This window comes from Squalius cephalus, assembly GCF_949319135.1.
Source record: "Squalius cephalus genome assembly, chromosome: 18".
Classification (NCBI taxonomy): domain Eukaryota; kingdom Metazoa; phylum Chordata; class Actinopteri; order Cypriniformes; family Leuciscidae; genus Squalius; species Squalius cephalus.
In genome coordinates, this window is record NC_137139.1 from 4768770 (window position 1) to 4791088 (window position 22319).

Consider the following 22319-nt stretch of genomic DNA (forward strand, 5'->3'; position numbering starts at 1 on the left):
ATGTTTCAGAGAAACAAAGATAACGGTCTTCTAGTTCTAACAGCACATTGCGTTTTCTGTTCTTAAACCTCTCTCTCAACGAAACTTAAAGGAAGAATATATCTCAAAATCATTTTGCTATTAGATAAGTTATCATCTCGGATCACTCGCACTACAGCTGCGCTTACCTGCAGTAGTGATGCAGTGATGGACAGCTGTCTTTCCTCAGTCGACTGCTGTTTGGGTTTCATGTGATTTCTCATTGTTATTGATATTATAACTCCAGATTAATTAATTAATTTGATCAAAAGTAATTCCATTTTGTAAAATCATTTAGTAACCTCATTTTCGACTAGTAATTCCAAACTTCGCGAGGCAGACGACGACATTATGATCAAATAGGCTACAAACAACTTGTTAAACACGCGCCACAGTGCCATCCAGTGCATTTAATTATAACTGCGAGTTAGTGCTTGGGGATTTATCAGGGATTCACTGCATTTACGACCCGCAAAGTATTACGGCTTCATAAATTCGATAAAATTCGAATAGTATTTTATTTTTCGAATAATAATTACAGATCGAAAAATCGAATATTCGTGCACATCCCTAATAGCAACAGAAGACATTTTTAAAAACAGATCGAACAAATCAGAAAAATACTTTCAATACAGTATTGCTTTCAATTAATAAACAATGAAAATAACAATAAGCAAAAAATAAACAATAAAAATGTAAAAGAAAAATAAAATTAATTAAGTTTGAAAACCCATCGCACATTTCAAGGTATAAAGTGTCAGGACAGTTTATTTATTTAAAACAGGGTTGCATCGATAGAGTTTATTCCCTTTGCGATGCATAATAAGAAACACAGAATCTTAACCCTTAATCACTGTTAAAAAAGGATAACACTTAAAGTGTTTGGGGTCAAAATGACCCCAAACTTTTAAAGAGCGATTACATAAGGAAATATACATTTTTATATGGAAAACTATATATCATTTTTTTTATTTACTTCTCAACTATACATTTATGCTGTGTTTTTGTGGAAATTTTGAAGTTTTTTAACTATTTACTGCACAATTACATAACTAGGCCATAAACTGGCTCATGAAAAAAGATATTTTAAAGAAAAAATCACTTAAATGATGATCTTAATTAAATCTAAATAGTTTTTGGACATTGCTCTATGTGTTAGGGATAGAATACTGACATCTGCTGGTTTGTGGAAAAACTTTAGAAATTATAATTAAAGAAAGAAATTGCAATGACCACATATATCCAATAGAGGGCCATAGAGACTCATTCATTTTCACTTCATTTTTCTTGATGCTTAAACTTCTCCTCACAACTTTATGATATATATTTTGTGAATATTTATTTAAACATTTTGAAATACATAAAAAATATGTAGTTTTGTCAGAGTTATAATTTGTTGTTGTTTTCTGATATATTTTGAATTATCTTGCTTTTGCAAATTATTATACATACATTTACAAGTCACCACTATGACATGACTGTAGTATGTGTGTGTGTGTGTGTGTGTGTGTGTGTGTGTGTGTGTGTGTGTGTGTGTGTGTGTGTGTGTGTGAGGGGGACGGCAAGCTTGTTCCATGTTGCATATGTGACATTTTTCAGATTTATGCCAGTTTAGTTGATTTTATTTGCCAATTTCTATAAAAATGCTCTCTGTTGCAGTGACATACGTGTGTGTTTGTGTGTGTTTGTGTGTGTGCGTATGAGATAGAAAGTTCATTCCACTTTGGGTTTATGCTCTAGGACCAGACCTTGATTTAAATGTAAATTTTTTTAGATTTATGCCAGTTTTGTTTATTTTATTTGCCAATTTCTGTAAAAATGCTCTCTGTTGCAGTCACTTACATGTGTGTGTTTGTGTGCGTGTGTGTGTGTGTGTGTGTATGAGATAGAAAGTTCGTTCTACTTTTTATTTATGCTCTAGGACCAGACCTTGGTTTATTTGTAAAAATTTTCAGATTTATAATGGATTTACTTTTATTTTTTTGACAAACAAAATTTTAAAAAGTCATTTTTTTCATTTTCCCATTCATTTTCAATGTGGGGTCATTTTGACCCCAAACACCTTAAGTGGTACTTTTTTTTTTACACACCTTTAGAACAACCAAATCAAGCCCAGTTTTTTTGTGCATGTTTAGATAGATTATTTAGGAAAAGTCACAGAGTTTCATGCCCCTGCGATGAAGGTAACACTTTTAAAAAATGAAGGAAAAGTCCATTGGGGTCATTTTGACCCCAAACACTGAAACAAAATAAGTCATCCACACAAATCACGAAAGAAAAAACTGTAACAAATAGTCTTTGTCGCTTCAAAGACACAGCATGCCTTGCTGAATTCACCTTACAATAAAACGAGGTTGATCGCGAATTAAAGAGCTCTGTATCTGCTAAATTGAAATGGAAAAAATGGAAAACCTTTATACAATCAATAAAACTACAATATTTATAATTTAATAAGATATATATGGGCTCAAATTCCCGCCAAATATATAGCGGTCATGTATAAAAAATAATAAGCGTGAATCAAAAATTTAAAAACACATGTAAAAATATATTGCACAAACTGAAAAAAATAATGCCAAATGATCAGAATAGCAAACAACGTGGTCACGGATCAAAATATAATAAGCGTGAATCAAGAAATAACAAGCATGAATAAAAACTTTAAACGCATTAAAAGTTTTTGCACAAAACTTAAAGGAGAAGTTCACTTTTAAAATGAAAATTCTGTCATCATATACTCACCCTCATGTTGTTTCAAACCTGTATGAATTTCTTTCTTCTGCTGAACAGAAAGGAAGATATTTAGAAGATTATCAGTAACTAGACAGTTTTTGGGTCCCAATGACTTCCATAGTAGGAAAAAAAATACTATGGAAGTCATTGGGACCCAAAAACTGTCTGGTTACTGATAATCTTCTAAATATCTTCCTTTCTGTTCAGCAGAAGAAAGAAATTCATACAGGTTTGAAACAACATGAGGGTGAGTATATGATGACAGAATTTTCATTTTAAAAGTGAACTTCTCCTTTAAACTCATGGTCATGCTTTCTTAAAAAGTATTTTTCCTTGGTTATATTACTCTGTACTTTGTGCTCTCTTGCATTTTCTGCTCATATTTTACTCTTTTGTACGCTTGTGCTGTTTTTCTCTTCGCTCGTCTTTCTATGTTCTGTGCTTGCTTTCCCAAATGTTGCAGTTCGAGTTTCATGTAAATTAGGGCGGGCTTAAGTGTCACCATTGGTCCACTAGTTTATGCCAGAACATGCCAGAATAAAACCTGGCTTTAGAACAATGCATAGCGCCACTCGTCGTGGTGTGCCAAAACACTTAATTATAAACTTCAATATTTCATTAAAAACAATCTCAAAATGCTTTGTGACATTTTTAAAAGTAGTGCATGCATTACTGTCACTGGAACCATGAACGTAACAGAATACTGGTTCTGATTTTATTGTTTGTCATTTAAACGTGCCTGTTGCATAGGCTATCTTTATTTTATATATTTTATGTGGTCTATTGAATTAGCATTGTATATATATATTTTTTAACAGAACTGCTTTTGAAATTGCGATTGGAATTATTGTAGGCTACAGAAGTAAAGTCATTGTATAATATTTGTTCCTTAGTGTAAAATGGAAATGCATGGTAATTTTATAAATATAAGCAAAAAAACTATGGTGTAACAGAGTTTTATAACTAGACTAATCTCTCTGCATCAATAATAGGCTATAAATGCATTAATAGGCTAATATAAAAATTTCAATAGTCATCTAATGTCATCTAAATGGTCGAAACGTAAGTTCTACCACTCGGTCATGACTTTTCTAGCTGAGGAATGCCCAAATGTTCTAATGTGTGTTCGCACGAGCGAGAAGCGCTCTTCATTCGTCTCATTCCTCAATAGAATAGTACAAATAATCAGCTTCATTGCACATAATTTAATTTTGTTTGTTATTTTTGGTATTAAATATGTTTTTGTGTTTTTGTGTGTGAGTGTGTGTGTGTGTGTGAGTGTGTGAGTGTGTGTGTGTGTGTGTGTGTGTGTGTGTGTGTGTGTGTGTGTGTGTGTGTGTGTGTGTGTGTGTGTGTGTGTGTGTGTGTGTGTTTTTTATTGCACTGCTCCCCGTGGAATAGGCGTGTCGCCCACTGACGTCTAGGCCTACAATATGAAATAGCCTACAGGTTATATTGTTATCGTCTCTATTTTTAACTTATTCTATTTTTCTAGCCTTATAAAATGTTTTATTCTGTTTACCATAGTTGTAGTATTTCATCCTTACTGTTAATTAACATTAACCCCACTTATGGCAATTGAAAAAAATGCAGCAATTGCTGCTGTTTTGCACAATATCCCTTTGCGCCAACCTGGCGGTCATTTCGCGATATGACTTTGAAATGCGACTGGTTTATTTTTGCCGCGGTAGTTTTGCCGCGGTGGCTGGCACGGCGGTAATAGGCATTCTGGTTGGTTACCATCTGTAAATGACCCATTTTAAATACACATTCATCTTTACAGAGGTGAAGTATCCCTTTAATCGACCGACATTAATTTCCAGGGTGCCGTGACTGAAAAAAGGTTGGGAAACACTGTTCTAGACCATACCAGAGCATTTACTATTTGCCACATACACCAGGAAAGACACATTTATTAATTATTATTCATTAATGTTAATAAGCATTAAAATCAATAAAAAAAATTAAATAGCATTTATATTTCTGTATTGTGTTATATTTTTATGTTAGTAAGTGCTGTTAAAAATTGCTCTGTGCATAATGAGCTGGTGGGTTTATGGTGTGATTTGTTGTGGACAAGTTGTGGTGGGCCGCTCTGTGCCAGAAAGTCCAGGGCCACTTTTTAGCCCTATAATATATAATATAATATAATATAATATAAAAATACCTGTATCTGGAGCCATACACTGAAGTCCACATCCATTGTTGCAGCATTTCTCATTGTTGGCACAGTCACTGTCATCGGCACACGACACGAAACGTATCCGGGCACACATTCCTGGTTTATATTTTCTGCTTGGACACACTCCTGGCAGGGGCAGACTGGGCATCTGGTTCACCTGGACTTTTCCCGGTGGGCCGTACAACTTGGTTTGGTCCATTGCTACATAAATATATATAAAGAACGAATTATAGAAAATGTGCATAGCCTATCTTTCCGTCAGCCCAGACGAATGGCCAGCGCGGGCCACTTGTGTCAAAAATTTAGCGTGCTCAGTCTCAGTGCAGCGGCTCGTCAATGTCGAAATGTTTGATAGCCAATCAAATCAAAGAAGGCTGGATTTACTGTCCACAGAATCAGAGCAGCGCAACACTTTTTAATGCTTGAAGAATCTGAGCTGAGGTATTAAGATAAGCAGCTGAACACACCGAGACAATAAATCAATATTTGCCGAATGGTTACGATTAAAAAAAAAGAAAAAAGTTAAACGACCGACATTAATTTCCAGGGATGCAAACTAGGCCTACTACTGACCTGAATTTCTCTGATCTCATGCTTACGTTATTTATCACTAATGCACAAAAAAACATTACAGTTTTCAGCATATCAGACAGAAGGTAAGAGTGAATGTATGTATCTGTTTCCAGGCTTTCTTCAATAATTTCACTTGTCTAAGAAAATAATAAAACTCAAAATATCATTCTTGGTCCGTGTACCTTTGGATAATTTGTTATCTCGTTTTTTGACTTCTAAACGGAACAAACAAATCTCGCGTAGCTTTTTCATATTTTATTTTTTGTTTTTATCACACTTCTAATCCGTCAAATGGAAAAACAATAAAAACCAAAATGTATAAACACCTTGAATATTCGATCTCTACATGGGCAGGAATAAAACGCCCCTTTCCGCTGATTGGTCAACCAAAGATCAATTAAGCCTAGCTGTCATCAGTTCTTACTCAGTTTTGCGCACCAGAATAATAGTGATATGATACAGTTGAATGGATTATTACAGAGTTTATTGCAACTATTTTTGTGGGTGTAGCCTGGTACCCCTAGGACGGTCCGGGGGCATGCCCCCCCGGAAGAAATTTTTGTAAATTTTAAAGATAAATTCATTAATCTGGTGCACTTTGAGTCACCCGAATCCACTGTTAAAAATAAATAATCGACCCGCAAACCGCCCATATTCTTTGATTATCTGCATCTGATCATCACAATACAATTATTCAAATTCTCAGTGTTAAGCATGATAGTATGTTAACATATCACACTGAAGTTGGCTAATTAAAAATTAACATTTATTTAAAATAAAAGTTCTTCTTTTGGCAAAATTACAATTCCTTAATAGCCTTAACAGAGGCTTTACTCCCTTCAGACTTAAATTGTCAATGTTTCATTACATCACTGTTGGAAAACACTCAGAATAATTTTTTGTACCTTTTATAAAGGGCATTTTTTCCCTAATTTTATTAAATGTTTGCTCCATCTTTCATTTCAAATTCTTAAATTTGATTATTTGATTATTATTAATATAAATAAAAATAATAAGACACTAGGCTGTTACCAATCAAATTAAATAATTTACATTGAAAATTATAACTGTATATTAAATTAGATTATTTTATATATTTTTGAATATACAAATAAGGAATGTTCAAAAGAATGATACTTTATGAAACTAAACCGCCAGTAGGAGGCGGCAGGCGACTGTCTTAAAGGAGAACTCCGGTCAATTTTAACATTGAGCTCATTTTTTTGTAAATTTGGAGTGCTGTTAATACAGAGAACAACGCCAAAAATCGGTGTTGCCTACATCATGTTATCCTCTTTTTAAAATTTGCACCCTGTTGACTTCAATGGGGCAAGTTTTAAACCTGCTTTTAGCCTCTTAACATCCTTGATGTGTCATTACAAGTGCCCAGCCATGTGAGTGATTCCTTCAGAGTGAACATGGGTGAATCTGACTGCAGTAGATGTGAAAGATATGAATAAAAATGATGTTTATTCAGCCAGCGCTCATACCTGTATTTACATCCTGTTTTCGGTCGAAGGCCATAGCAATCGATTGTCGAGTTCACACGCGTGATCATTGGTAACTAAACCTATGCGCGTGAACTCGACAATCGATTACTATGGCCTTCGACCGAAAACAGGATGTAAATACAGGTATGAGCGCTGCTCTATATTATGTTCTATACATAATTCTTCTGTTCTGTGCGTCTGTGCGCACCAATCTTGCACTTCTATCTACTCCTCAACCAGACCACCTAGAGACTTCGGGTTTTCAGCATTATGTTAAGGAAGGTCTAATCTCGGGAACGCACAAAAAAAATCCAGGAAAAGATTTACTATCTCTTAGTGTTGTGATCCCATGAGGTGAGAAAATTGCGCTAAAACACTCACCGAGTTTTTATTACTTGTTTTTGTCTGAAGGATTATATTGCTCATTGGAAATAACAAGAGGATGTTGGTTAGAAGTCTATTATTAAATGCTATAGAGATTCAGAAAATGCTGAAGTTTGTATTAATTTCCTACAAGTACGCTGCTAGTACAGGCACACATTTATTTTCCTGTTGGTTCTTTGCAATGTTCAAATCACTTCCATTTGTTTTATTAATAAAATTAATATAGGAAGATGGAAGTAAGTTCGTTATGGGTCATCATAAATACTTTGCTTTAAAAGTACCAAGTAAGTAAGTAAGTAAAAAAAAAAAAAAAAAAAACGTTAATAATCGATAATCGTTACCCTCTGAATCGTAATCGAATCGTGAGGTGCCTAGAGATTCCCACCCCTAATCTGAAATGAGAAAGTAAGTGTGCTTACCTCATTTAGCAAGAGTGTTTAGTAAAATTTAGCCTTAATAATCCACAATATGTATAGGCCTATGACAATGTGTAGTAAATTACCTAAAAAAATCACAAACTGTTTCTTTGTATTTATTTTAAATTTAACATTTACTGTCAATATTGGGCTTGCGGATCATGTGGGTACTAGGGTACTCTTTGCTGTGTGTGGATGACCATGTCGGTCAGCCACCACCGAAGACCAATTTTGACCCAGGAAAAACCCTGCCTATGTCACGAAAAAATTGAAGACCGGAAGTACGTCTTGTAGTAGGGATACGGCTCTTCCGGTTAGCTTTTTACAATGGCGGAGTCCGATAGATACCGTTGGACCAAATCTCTCCGCAACCTGCCTGAAGTCACATATGACGATGTGGTTCGGATGGTAAATGAAAACTCTCAAGTGGAAAAGCATGAAAGCTGAGGTATGGCTGTCTACGTCCTGACGCAGAGCAACCCGGTACACTACAACAACAGCTGCGCGTGTTCGCCTGTAAGGTAAACGTTTCTATGGTAACAGCGAGTTGGACCAATCAGCAGACGTTGCTGTTACGCTTAGGATTGTGGGTAGTGTAGTTTTTTTTCATAAGATCGCGGCTAAAACATGTTTTTCTTAAAACAAGGTTGATTTCATACGAACTTATAGCTTCTACAGGAGCAAAAACCTTCGTTTCACAACCTCATAGCTCGTGGTCAGTCTACCTCGGATGGTTTAGACATTATGGATGATAATATAAATCCTTATAGAGAAATACTGTTGACCGGAAGTTCTGAATCCCTACTCCGCGTTCCGGAAGCAGGAAGTGTGACATAGGCCTATTAAAGCTCATCACAAGCAGCGCTTACACAATAAAATTAATATTAATATATAGAAGCCGCATAGTGTCATTCACACAAACACTAAACACCATCATGGTAACACACATGAAATTTTAAAAATGCAATAAACATTAATTTAACAACATTAAAAGTAACATAAAACCCTAATGTCATCACTGAAACTGAACTGAAAAAAGGAACTACTGTTAGATACGCGGGTTCTTTAGGGACACCTAATCTGTAGCCCCGCCTTAGCTCTGAAGCAGGCTGCGATGTAAAGATTGCAATGCTGGAGTATGTTGTGTGTGTTTGAGAGAGAGAGAGAGAGGCGCCGACGCGATCGAAAAGTCGCAAAGTGTTTCCTTATATTTGTGTGTGTGTGTGTGTGTGAGGCACGGGCGCGATCGAACAGTGGAAACATAAAAACATACTCCGTCATTTTGTTTATACAGGACATCATTCAAACTACAATGTGTTTAAGTTACTGTTAATTAAAATTTTAAGGAAAACAAATATATTAATCTCAAATGTAGCAAATTAATTTTCATTTCATTCAGGTACAATTACCAGACATATCTCAAGGTCTTTTTGTCTTTAATAAACTTTAAATAAACTGGTTCTATGCCATTACTTTATTAATAAAACTTATTTAAAAAATACAAGGCTTAAGTAATTTATTTTCCTTTGGTGGTACAGCCTGAGACATGCACAAACCTTCTGCATTTCAGTTCTGCTTTTCCCTCCATTGTACCGAACTCGTACCGAACCGTGATGTCTGAACCGAGGTATGAACCGAACCATGACTTCTGTGTACCGTTCCACCCCTACCTTTTATTACTGAATGAATCAGCATTTCGAGTGAATCGATTGAATAAAATGACTCATTCAATAACACAGTGACTTGATGCCACCTACTGGCGATATTTCATAATCATTTCATCTTGTCATTTATTTCATATTTCTGTTTTCAAAATGTTGTTTAAAAAAAAAACCTAGGTATTTGGCTAAATTAATTTCTGACAGTGATAGATGGCAATAAATATTAAAAACTCTTCATCTCTGGGTTTATTGTTCAAAGTGTTATGTCATCATAGTCTGGAATCGATTCTGCTCTGCGCTTCACTACAATGTAGCTTATGCGTTCTCTCCACACTGTCCAGTTCGTCGCGCAGCTTCGGCACACAGATTTTGAGAGTTGGTCAGCTAAATAAAACAGGCGGTCTGCCAAATACGTATGCTAGGGATAGTTCAAGCTGTTTATCCATTTTGGTTTTATTGTTTTTCCATTTGGCGGATTGGAACAAAGTGTGATGAAAACAAAAAAATGTGAGAAAAAAAACGACGCAAGATGTGTTTATTTATGTTCATGAGAAGGGTTGAATATGTGATAAATGAAGTCAAAAACTAGAAAACATTATCCGAAGGTACACGGACCATTCTCAAACTTACACTAAAACAATGATAAATCTGACGACTTTGAGATGATGGTCCTCAACCAGCCTAGTCACATCACTCACTTTATGTGAGATCGGCTTTTGAAATAGCCAATATTAATTTCTCAAAATTATAAAACCATATTCGACAACATATAAAAACAAAATAATCTTTAGAGTAATTTTATAAAGGTGGAAAATTAAAAACATGTTGAAAAACAAAACGTTATATAAAGTCGTGTCATCTTAAATTCCAATGAAACAGCTGTCGGCAGGGGGTGCATCACCCCTAGTTCCCGCGGCTATGTACACTGGTGGTCAAAAGTTTGAAATAATTAATACTTATGTTTTTGAAAGAAGGCTGAATTTATTTAATCAGAAAAATAGCTAGAGTCTTCATCTTATTTTTGATCAAGTAAATTCAGCTTTAAGTAAAATATTGTGAAATATTATTACAATGTAAAAATCTATATGAATATATTGTAAACTGTAATTTATTCTAGGGATGTCCCGATACCACTTTTCACTTCCGATACGATACCGATGCCGCAGCTTTGGCTATTTGCCGATACCGATATCAATCCAATATTTTTATTTTATTCTTGAACTAATACTACTAATAATAAAATATATGGAAGCACTTTGCTCAATTAGCCACATAAAAACATCTCACTCAAATGGAGAACAAATACTTCTCCAGTATATAGTCCACAACAACAGTTGATAATGAAAGACTGCCACCCTTTATTCAAAAGACCTTGAGATATGTTTGGTAACCTGAATGAATTTAAAATGAATTTGCTATATTTCAAATCAATATATTTGTTTCCTTCAAATTTTAATTAACTTTAACTTTATTCTCATCTGAATTATAAATAATTTATTTCTGTATAAAATAATACTACCATTAAAAACACATCGGATTTTCTTTTTTAATCAATGTAGAATGTGTAACTTAAAAATAAACAGATTAGTGCTCTGTTTTAGGACAATATGAGATCATTTTTGCTCTTAAACAGCGTGTGTGTGTGTGTGTGTGTGTGTGTGTGTGTGTGTGTGTGTGTGTGTGTGTGTGTGTGTGTGTGTGTGTGTGTGTGTGTGTGTGTGTGATTTTGGTTGGGTGACAGTTGTAGGTTACAGTTTGACAAGAGTTTACAGTTTGACAAAAGCACAATGTTGTGTTTTACACAAATATAAGTAGGCTAAACACTTTTTGCAGTTTTAATGATGTCCTTTATGAACAAAATGACGGAGTATGTTTTTATGTTTCCACTGTTCGATCGCGCCCGTGCCTCTCTCTCTCTCTCCGACACACACACACACACACACACACACACACACACACACACACTCCAGCATTGCAATCTTGACATCGCAGCCTGTTCATTTTGCTACGTTCACACCAAACGTGAATAGAGCGTCAAATTCGCGTCTATTTCGATGCTTGAACAGTTTGAATCCATTCGCGCATATAAAGCGAGTGTTTGAAGCCAAATAGAAGCGCGTTCAGAGCTAAGGCGGGGCTACAGCAGTGTTAATTTTGGCAGCCATTTTTGATTTAGTCTTAGTTTTCATCTTGAGACGAAAATACTTATTGGTCTTAGTCACATTTTAGTCATTTTGTCTTTCATAGTTTTAGTCTAGTTTTAGTTGACGAAAAGTCATTGCATTTTTTGTCAACTTTTAGTCAAACTGCAGTTACCGACATAAATTTTGGTAGCTATTTATATGTAGTCTTTAGACAAAAAATGTCCTAAATTTTTTATCTCTAGGCCAATTCAGTAAAGCTTATGAGAAATGTAAATTAAGGTAACAGGCTGTATTGACATTGCACTCTTTAGCAGTAGCACTTGTGCAACTCTACATACCCCTATTCCTTAGTTCAGTGGTTTTTAGAGTGCCCTACCCCCTGGCACCCCCTCTCTTCCACTTAGACTGCAGTCACACTTTTTCCATTAAGGGACAATATTTTTTAAATATTTTTTTAAATTAAACAATGTTCAATAAATATGCAATGATGGTAAAAACGAAGTGATAGGCCTACCGGTACTTTTAAAATATTAAATTAAAGCCAGTAGTAAGTCACTGTCTTTATGAGTGAGTCATGGAGTCATTCATTCATTCATTCAGTAAGGAAGCAAAGCTGCTATTTTTATGAACGGGTCATTGAATCTCACGATTCGTTCAAAGCCACAGATTCGTTCACGAATCACCGCTGTGTGCTGCAGTTCTGCTGTGGCTTTCGTTGCAAAATAGAGCAATAAGCCTACTGACAATACTGTTTTAAATGTAGTGCATAATTTAATGTTACCCTTCTGTTTGTTGAACTGTTGTATAAAATCAATGTCACATTTGAAATCGTGTGGATATTCAGGAAACATTGCATTCTTGCTCGTATAATATGATCAACATTAAAAACACTGCTGGATATATTTTGATCGCAGATTTAGAAGAACACAGACCGACTGAACGACACTTTAATTTAAGTAGAAAATCTCAAATGAAGATCGCTAAACTCCAGCTTACTCGTCTGTGTTTTCAGATCATCCGCGCTTCTTCAGCAGTGTAGAGAGCGCGCGCGCATGGTTGCCAGATACTATTGAAAAGACCGGGTAGAAAACGTGTTCTTTTAACAGAAAAGCTCTGACTGGGGGTTTAAATATTAAAATATGGCAACCGTAACAGGGTTTCTGCAGGGATCTTCAATTTAAATTTAATGCCTTTTTAATGCCTTTTTTTTTTTTTTAATGCCATACACGACCCATGACTAACCACAGATATTATGTATGTATGTATGTATGTATGTATGTATATATATATATATATATATAAATATGAATTAACTTGATTAATCACATGTTTTTTCCGCAATTAAAACACTTACATTTGTTTAGGTTTATATATTTTATAATGTAATCATTTCACAGTTAATCTACAAATGAATGTAGAGACAACATAAAGGCCAGTCTCACTGAGCTATTGATATCTGGATAAAAATGATTTCTCCCTCCTGATTTTAAACATTAATTATAGCCATCCAACATTACAGTGTAATTGAAAGCTATCAAGTTTTTAACATTAGGCTTCAAAAAAAATATGACAACTTTTAATTTAAGTGAACTTAACAAACAATCCTCACATAAACCTATAATAAATGTCATATTTACCTTTGGCCTTCCTGTCTAACATACGTTATCAAACAGTCTGCACAGCATAAATTATAGATTAAATATAGACTAATGCTTATTAAAGCTACAAGAGTTCTTTAGTCAATAGCAGTGAGTAATTTTCTCTGGTGCCTTTGTTCTGTGATTAACTTTACTGACAGAAAGCTTTATTGGCTGCTGTCCCTTTAAGAGCAACTGCTGACAGAAACACGGATCTAAAGCCTGGAACACACCAAGCCGACGGTCGGCCGTCGGGCAGTTTCCGTGCGTCGGCCGACTAAATCTTCTAAGTGTGTTCCGCACCGTCGGCTGAAGTTGGTCCTCGTCGGCTTTGTAACGGCCGATTCGACATGTTGAATCGGCGTCGGGCCGTCGGCGAAAGAGGGAACTCTGATTGGCTGTTCAGCTTAGTGAATGAGGCAGTGCACGAGAATAATAGCAAAACAGCGAGCAAAGAAGTCAAAACGGAACAGATAGACGCTGTTCTAATGATATGTCATCTTACCTGAGTGTTCCTTGGCGCATATTTTAATATTAACACGAGAGGAGTGGAATAAAGAAAGTGTTTAGCAGGATTGATATTCAAAACGGTAAGCACGCACTGCTTTGTTTACAGTGTGTGTATCTGCAGCCGGCAGCGTCGGTTTCCCTTTATGAATGACGAATATAGACGAATATATCTGCAGAAATAGACAGTTGTCTCATTTACACGCAGGCGCAGAACGCACATTCTAGCTGACAGTCGGCAGTAGTTCTCTCGGTGTGTTCAGGTGCCGCTTTTAACCCCGACGCGAGGCGACAACACAGTCGGCTTTCATCAGCGCTAGTTCGTCGGCGTCGGCTTGGTGTGTTCCAGGCTTAACACGCGCCTCATTCTCTCACAACTCTTTGCGTTCATTAAAGACTTTATTTCACTAATTTAAGACTGCTCTTATTTTATGAGGATACTCACAAAACAGACATTTTGGCAAAATTGTGTGTTATTGTTCGTTGCGCGAAAGAGGACCGTTTTCTGGTGCGCAGTCTGTGCGCACGATCTGGCGCGCGTCTTTCTCTCTGTACATGAATAAGAGCGGGATCATATAATGTAACGCTACCCAAGGGATGACAAAAATTAACGAATGCTGCGTTTGCGTTAAATACTTTTAACGCGTTAAACTGGACAAAAATAATCTCATGCGTTAACGCGTTAAAAAACGCAAAGTGAGCTTCAAGCTGATGAGGGAACATTACTACACATAGTTAATTGCTGTCTGCCTTTTACCGTCGACCTGTGGCTGTCAGACTGCATATGAGATTTTACGCCATTGATTCCCATTGTAGCTACCCAATTTAAATACCTTTTTACAAACGCTGCAAAATCCTTCTTTATTTTGACCACCAACCATGTTCTAAATTGTTTGTCTTCCATGCACTTTCCCAGTTTTCTGGTCTAGTTTTATTCCTGTTGTTCCTGCTGTCCAAAATTACTCGCGCCACCTCCGCAACTTTGCTCCGGCCGGAGGCAATCACCAAACTGTTTCCGCGTGTTTTTAATCACACTAACGTACATATTTTGCGACGACAGCAAATAAAAATTATTAATCATGAAGACTATTCAAATAAATTGATAATATAAAATTTTCTTCAAAACCATAAAAAAAATGTAATGCCTGTAGGATTACAATTTAATGCTTTTTAATGCCATTTAAGGCCTTAATTATCGCAAAATCCATTTAATGACTTTTAATGCTTTTTAATGCCCCGCGGAAACCCTGCGTAAGCATGAACCAGGGATGGAAATTAGCACCCGCCACCAGCCAAATGCGGGTGATTTTGTGTTGTGGCGGGTAAACTCGCTTCACCTACCGGCCACCGTGGCGGGTAAATAAAAATAGCATGCTGTTTCACACAGACGGCGGACACTTTTAGAGGAGGCACACTTTAAAAAAAAAAATGTGGCTTTACATCGCAGGCGTTAAGAGCTGGTTAAGAGGTCTGCAGAGAAAACATCTTTGCATTAACTTAACATTGAAATCACTCGCGCCTGACGCGCTATTCGCATCCGGTGTGAACGCACCGACGGGAACGCGACGGTGGAGTGTTTTTAAGATTTCCACTCTGAAGGGTGGTTTCACTTTTTTGCGTTTTTAAGCCCCAAAAACGCCGTCGCCGTTTAAACCAAAGGCACATCTGATAAAATATTTTTACGTTTTCACCCGCGAGCGTTCTCGTGTAAACAGGGCCTAATAGTTTCATTGTTGGGACTAAAAACGTAAAACTGGAAGTCATAAAATGCCATGAATCATCCAAATGCCACATCCAGGTAAAAAAGAGAAATATATATATGAGAGAAAGAGTGTATAAGAGAGAAATAGAAAATGTCAGTATTTCATTGAGACTTGAGATTAAATAAACTGCTTAAAGGGATACTCCACTTTAAAATGAAAATTCTGTCATCATATACTCACCCTCATGTTGTTTCAAACCTGTATTAATTTCTTTCTTCTGCTGAACAGAAAGAAGGAAGATATTTAGAAGAATGTCAGTAACCAGACAGTTTCTGAGTCCCATTGACTTCCATGGTATATTTTTTTCCTACTATTGAAGTCAATGAGACCAGAAACTGTGTGGTTACTGACATTCTTCTAAATATCTTCCTTTCTGTTCAGCAGAAGAAAGAAATTCATACAGGTTTGAAACAACATGAGGGTGAGTATATGATGACAGAATTTTCATTTTTAAGTGGTATTAATTTTCACATGCAGTTACACATTGTTGGTTAAAAATAAGAAAGTTGCTGGTAAAAACATTGAGTGGCTGGTAGATTTTGAAATCCACCAGCCACAGTGGCCGGTGGACAAAAAAGTTCATTTCCATCCCTGGCATGAACGCTCGGAAAAAACAGTCAATGTGTTGTCGTCTCCTTTATTTGACACAAACAAGTGGTTTTGGTTAATTTTAAAAATATTTAAACACATTTCAGTCTCGTCTTTTTTCGTCAACGATATTGCGTGTTGATATAGTCACAGTTATCGTTTAATGACGTGGGTGTCGTCTCTCATCGTCTTGTCTTAGTCAGGGGAAAAAAGGTCGTCAACGAACATTTTTCGTCATAGTTTTCGTTAACAAAATTAACACTGGGCTACAGAGATTAAGTGTCCCTAAAGACAGAGTCTTGCGGGTATGTCTATGCACGTATCTAACAGTAGTTACGCATTACATTAATTAATGTGCACGCGAGTTTTATTTATTTTTATACCGTGTATTCTCTGTGTAAATCCATGCACCGAACCGTGAGGCACGTACCGAACGTACGCTCAATACGAATGCACGTACCATTCCACCCCTAATAGGTATCGGATCATAGGCAGGACTGGACTGGGACAAAAAATCGGCCCTGGCATTTTGGCCCAGACTGGCCCACTATATGATCATAAACACCACCCATCTTTGCACGCCCTTAAATATATGCATACTCCTATTCCTTAAAACCACTAATGCCATGTAATGAGTGAGTATAGGAACGAGTGAGAGTTAACAGATGAAATAAGTAAAAATTTGACATTTATTAATACAGTTGAACTATACTCCACAGTGATGAATCCAAAAAACAAGCTATAAGCTGCATTGGCATAGCAATACCAGTGTTTCTCACAGGATTTTTGGTAAAACTGTGGTGGGTGACCTCGGTCCTTCTAGGGGGGTTCGGGGGCATGCCCTACCCCCCCCCCCCCCCGTAAGAAAATTTTGTGCATTTTAATGTTAAATTCATCAATCTGGTGCACTTTGAGAGTTCAAAATTAAAAGCTCCAACCCATATTCAGTGTGCAAATTAAACTAAGAAAAATTCAAACCTCTTTATGTTAGTGTCTATTTACATTACACCTACTACATAAGTAAGGGTTAATGCCCGACGAGGTGTCCATTATCAGGTTTTAATGGACGACGGCGAGGCGTGAACCGTCCGACGCGCAGCGGAGTCCGAAGTCCATTAAAACCTGATAATGGACACCTCGAAGGGCATTAACCCGCTTATACCATGGTTACTTACGAAAGAAAGAAATATTTAATCAATTAATAATACTTTAATGTGTTTTAGAGTAAAAATCGTGTAAAAGTCGAGCGCACTATTTAATATCTCCCGTATACAGGCGTTGCCAAGCAACGTGGCCACAGCGACCCGACCGCAGCAGTTGATCAGTGAGTTTGAGCCAGCGCAATCATTTAGAACTGTCATCAGGCAAATTGACGGGACGCCTTTCCTAGGTGTCCATTATCACTTTTTAACGGACACCCTGCAGCCAATCAGAATCGAGTATTCACCCAGACCATGGTATAATAATAGTTATAATATTAATCCAATGACAGTAATATCCATATTTTGTAAAACAAATGCACTAAAAAATAAAGGAAACTTTCATAATTAGTTGACTTTTTTTGACCAAATTATGCATTACACCGGCACAAACCCAGCGCCGCCAATTAAGCAAAACAAAACAAAACGAATGGGCCGCCGATGTACACATTTTACAGTATGTGCCGTTAAAAAAAGAAGAACAAATAATAATAATAAAAATTATGTATGAGTATGAGATGTATCGGCCCACAAAGCACGTCGGCCCACCGGGAAAATGCCCGGTATGCCCGATGGCCAGTCCAGCCCTGATCATAGGTATCGGATTTTTTTTTTCTCCCCTCCGATATCCGATCTAGTGTTCTGGGCCAGTATCGGCACGATACCGATGCCGTGGATCGGATCGGGACATCCCTAATTTATTCCAGTGATCAAAGCTGATACCAGACATGATTCAGATCATCAGCTCATTAGATAAGAGTTCTATGAACTGTACTGTACTAAGATAGACATAAAAACTGCAGAGCGGTGGGTCCCTGGGACGAGATTGAAAACCACTATTTTAAGACCATACCAGTAGGCCTGTCACGATTATGAAATTTGGCTGACGATTAATTGTCTAAAAAATAATTGCGGTTATGCCGATTAATTGTCAGTTTTAGGGCTTTGACGATTAATTGTCTGTGTTAGGGCTTTGGCGATTATGCTGATTAATTGTCTGTTTTAGGGCTTTGTGCTTCATTCATTAAATAATTGTGATGAATTTAATCCTTTGTAAGTTATCATTTTGCAGTGTAAGATTACAGTTAACACCTTTAAATATTAAATAAATATATTCAATAGCTATGACAATTTGTTTATTAAACTTAGTGAGTGTATAAATCAGCAGCAAAAAGTAATTTTTGAAAACATCAGCACAGTAATTTAAGTGTTAATAAAAACAAATGTGCACAAACCATGATAATATGATACGCTTCAAAACAGAGCGGAACAAAGCGCGTATGCGCATCGCGGGTGCAGAATGATGTGCTTAATGCAACATGGAGTCACAGTGCGCAGCGCTGCACAAGTGCGCATTTAAAAGTTCACGGCACAAAGCGAAGAAATGTCGAGGGCACAAATCCTAGTGTATATCAGTCCAACAGTTTATTGATCATTTGTTTCTTCACAGTTTTAAACTCCAGTTATTGTGCGTCTGATGCCAATTCATAGTCCTTGTGCTGTGTAGGCACACGGTAGCGAGCGAGTCATTTAGAAACAGCAAAAAACTCCAGCAAAATAAAGTCATTTTATGCAAATCCACAGCCCTTTATCTACAGATCAAGCATTATAACGTCAATGTCACATTGGAGAAAGTTTTACCGTGTATCCTGTCGTAACCGGACGACGCGCGTTGTTTGAATGCTGAACGGAATGATTGACAGCTGCAGACGAGTTTGTGAACTTTAATTTAACAATGTAAATATACTACTGTCCCTCACATTAAGCTATGGAATGGCTTCAGATGACTTTGAATATATTGCTAGAAAACGTAATTAGTGCTTGTCTATTTATTTTGGTTCATGACTCCCCCTTGTGCCGTAGGTCTATAAAAGAGTGCAATAATCGCGGTTGTCTGAAACAATCGCGGTTAGATCAAATAATCGCGATCAGACGGTTATTTAATTATCGCGACAGGCCTACATACCAGAACATTGTGTTATATGGACTGATTTATTAAATTTTAGAGATATTAAACTGTGCCTCTACGTAAAGGAGCTGTGTAAAAATTCTTGTTGTGATTTGTTGTGAATCAGTTGTGGTGGGTCACTCTGTGCCAGAAAGTCCAGGGCCACTTTATAGCCCCAGTCCGCCCTGTAATATAATATGTAAGGGTTAATGCCCGACGAGGTGTTACAAGTTACAAACAATAACTTGGTTTCCTTGGTTACGCCTGACGGTTTAGGTGTACATTATCACTTTTTAACGGACACCCTGCAGCCAATCAGAATCGAGTATTCACCCAGACCATGGTATAAAATTAGGGGTGCACGATATATCGAATCAATATCGTTATCGCGATATCACGTTGCTCGATATCATATCGAAAGTCTCGCGATATTTAAGCGATATTTTGTTTATGATGCGTCCCGTCCGACATGCACCGTTGCATTTCCCCCGACTGATTTCCTGGTTCTTCTTCTCCATAAACATGAAATCAAGGAGAGGGTTAACTTTTCATGCTACAGATTTCCAACAGTGGTCAGAAAGAACAGGGGAGACACTTTGTTTCACTTCTCCCTTGCTCTACCACACAGTCCCCACAACACACACACTTGCCGGCTTGACGCACACACCAGCGCGCAAGTATAAACATCAGGCCACCTGGCCACTTCATGCGTTATCACAGATTGGATAGCTATCTAATTTATCAAAACGATTCCTTTTACACCTGTTCACATAAATGTTTTTTGCAAAACGGATATAAATCCGATCTTCAATTCCCGCGCTATATGCAGATTTAATGGAGTTCACGTCACCGAACACAGTTATGAGCTGCATTTTAGATCATCAGCTAAAGTGTCAAAATCAAATACCGCAATAATAGAGAACGGTAACAGCCCTGGTAAGATAATTTCACTTCTTTACTTTTAATGAAGATACTTGTGTGTAAAGCGTCTAAAACTTACTTTCACTTTGATTTGCGATAGTTTGCGCGTTGGCTTGACCGGCAGATGCTCAGCTGCTCATGCGGTGATGCGTGTTGCAGACGTAGCGTCGTCATATCTGGCCATAACATGACATGTAGCCTAGGCTATATTTTTTTGTGTTTTTGGGAGGAGTACATTTTACATATGTGGTTTCAACAACCAGATGCATTTACACAATGCGGCCCAGATCTCCTCATGTGGTTTCAGCGATCAGATTCAAATCCGTCTCGAATGCGCTCAATAAACCTTATGTTGTAAGAAAACTTGTTTTATTTGTTATGAATCTATTTTGATGCGTCTTCCCATAACTTTTGTAGTTTTACATATGTTTAAAAATATCGAAATTAACATCGATATCGCAATATTCATTATCGATATCGCAATATCACTTTTTGTCAATATCGTGCACCCCTATATAAAATATAAAAATACCTGTATCTGGAGCCATACACTGAAGTCCACATCCATTGCTGCAGCATTTCTCATTATTGGCACAGTCACTGTCATCGGCACACGACACAAAACGTATCCGGGCACACTTTCCTGGCTCATATGCTGTGATTGGACACACTCCTGGGTTTGCTGTTATACAGACACATGACAGAGAAGCCATATCACTGAATGTCTTTTTCACAGGGTCTTTTGGTTCTTTTGCTGTTGTTGCTGTAAGGACCTTTGAAATAATTTGGCGAAGTGATATGGACATGTAATGCGGTCAAGACCTGCCTCTAATTACTTGAGCCATTCGTTAGGTGCCCTTTAATGTTAATGACAAGAATTTCAATAAAAAAAATTAAATAGCATTTATATTTCTGTATTGTGTTATATTTTCATGTTAGTAAGTACTGTTTAAAAATTGCTCTGTGCATAATGAGCTGGTGGGTTTATGGTGTGATTTGATGTGGACCATTTGTGGTGGGCCTCTCTGTGCCAGAAAGTCAAGGGCCACTTTTTAGCCCTATAATATAATATAATATAATATAATATAATATAATATAATATAAAAATACCTGTAACTGGAGCCACACACTGAAGTCCACATCCATTGTTGCAGCATTTCTCATTATTGGCACAGTCACTGTCATCGGCACACGACACAAAACTTCTCCAGTCACAAATTCCTGGTCCATATGCTGTGATTGGACACACTCCTGGGTTTGCTGTTATACAGACACATGACAGAGAAGCCATATCACTGAATATCTTTTTCACATGCACCCTAAAAAGTTTAACTATTATTTACTCAATTCTTTTGGTTAAACATTTTTACACTCAAAAAATTAAGTAAATTTTAAAGCTGTGAAATCAATGAAATATACTGTATGAATTGATTAAATGCAAGTAAAAAAAATTAAGTAAATCTGAGTAACTGCATTTACATTACATTTACAGTACATTAATAAATAAAATTGAGTAGAAATAATCTAACATTTAAAAACCAATATTTATGAGTAATTTTAACTGTTTTTATTTTTGAGTAATATTAACTATTTTTTTTATTTCCTCTAAACCTTTGTAAAATAGTATTCCATAAAACCACCAGTATACATGACATTGGCCTTCATTGTCGATGAGTACAGCAATACAGCATAGTTTACACTGTTTTGACAATATTTCCTAGAACTCAGTTAACAAACATTTTTAGTAAAAATTAAACATTTAAACATTCAGGAAGCCTTATTTAAGTGTAATCAACCAGTCTGTTATCCAATGTCCACCGGAACAGCACTGGTTCTCGTGCCGGTGCAACACCGGAGACGGACTCGCGCTCTGCGGGTGAACTTCGAACTTCATGCCGCCGTCCAGCGTTTCACTCAGCCGAAAGATACTACGAGCGACTGACTCCATAACCTGCCAATAAACAAACAGTGCACAGTTCTGAGGACATTTTATCATCCAAATTAATTATATTCATTATCATTAGGAATAAAGTCGTGTGTTTTATGCAAGGCGTTTCAATCACGCGAAAAGACAGGCGCGACTTTCGTTTAGGTGTCACATTACGCCTCTGTATGTTGTTTTGCATTAAATAAAATGATTTAAAGCAAAGTAATG

The 22319-nt window shown here is 36.8% G+C and overlaps 1 protein-coding gene across 1 annotated transcript in view; it reads right to left on the minus strand.

Moving 5' to 3' along the window:
- The window catches only part of LOC307146264 (uncharacterized protein), a gene marked incomplete at its 5' end in the record, with an annotated part of 159992 nt that extends 138163 nt beyond the window's left edge, over window positions 1-21829 (minus strand). Inside the window, 4 exons of the mRNA XM_079850163.1 lie at window positions 4919-5134; window positions 20697-20846; window positions 21275-21424; window positions 21805-21829. Coding sequence (XP_079706289.1) covers window positions 4919-5134; window positions 20697-20846; window positions 21275-21424; window positions 21805-21829 — 541 coding nt within the window. The remainder of the gene's footprint in view (window positions 1-4918; window positions 5135-20696; window positions 20847-21274; window positions 21425-21804) is intronic.
- Window positions 21830-22319: the final 490 nt, after the last annotated feature.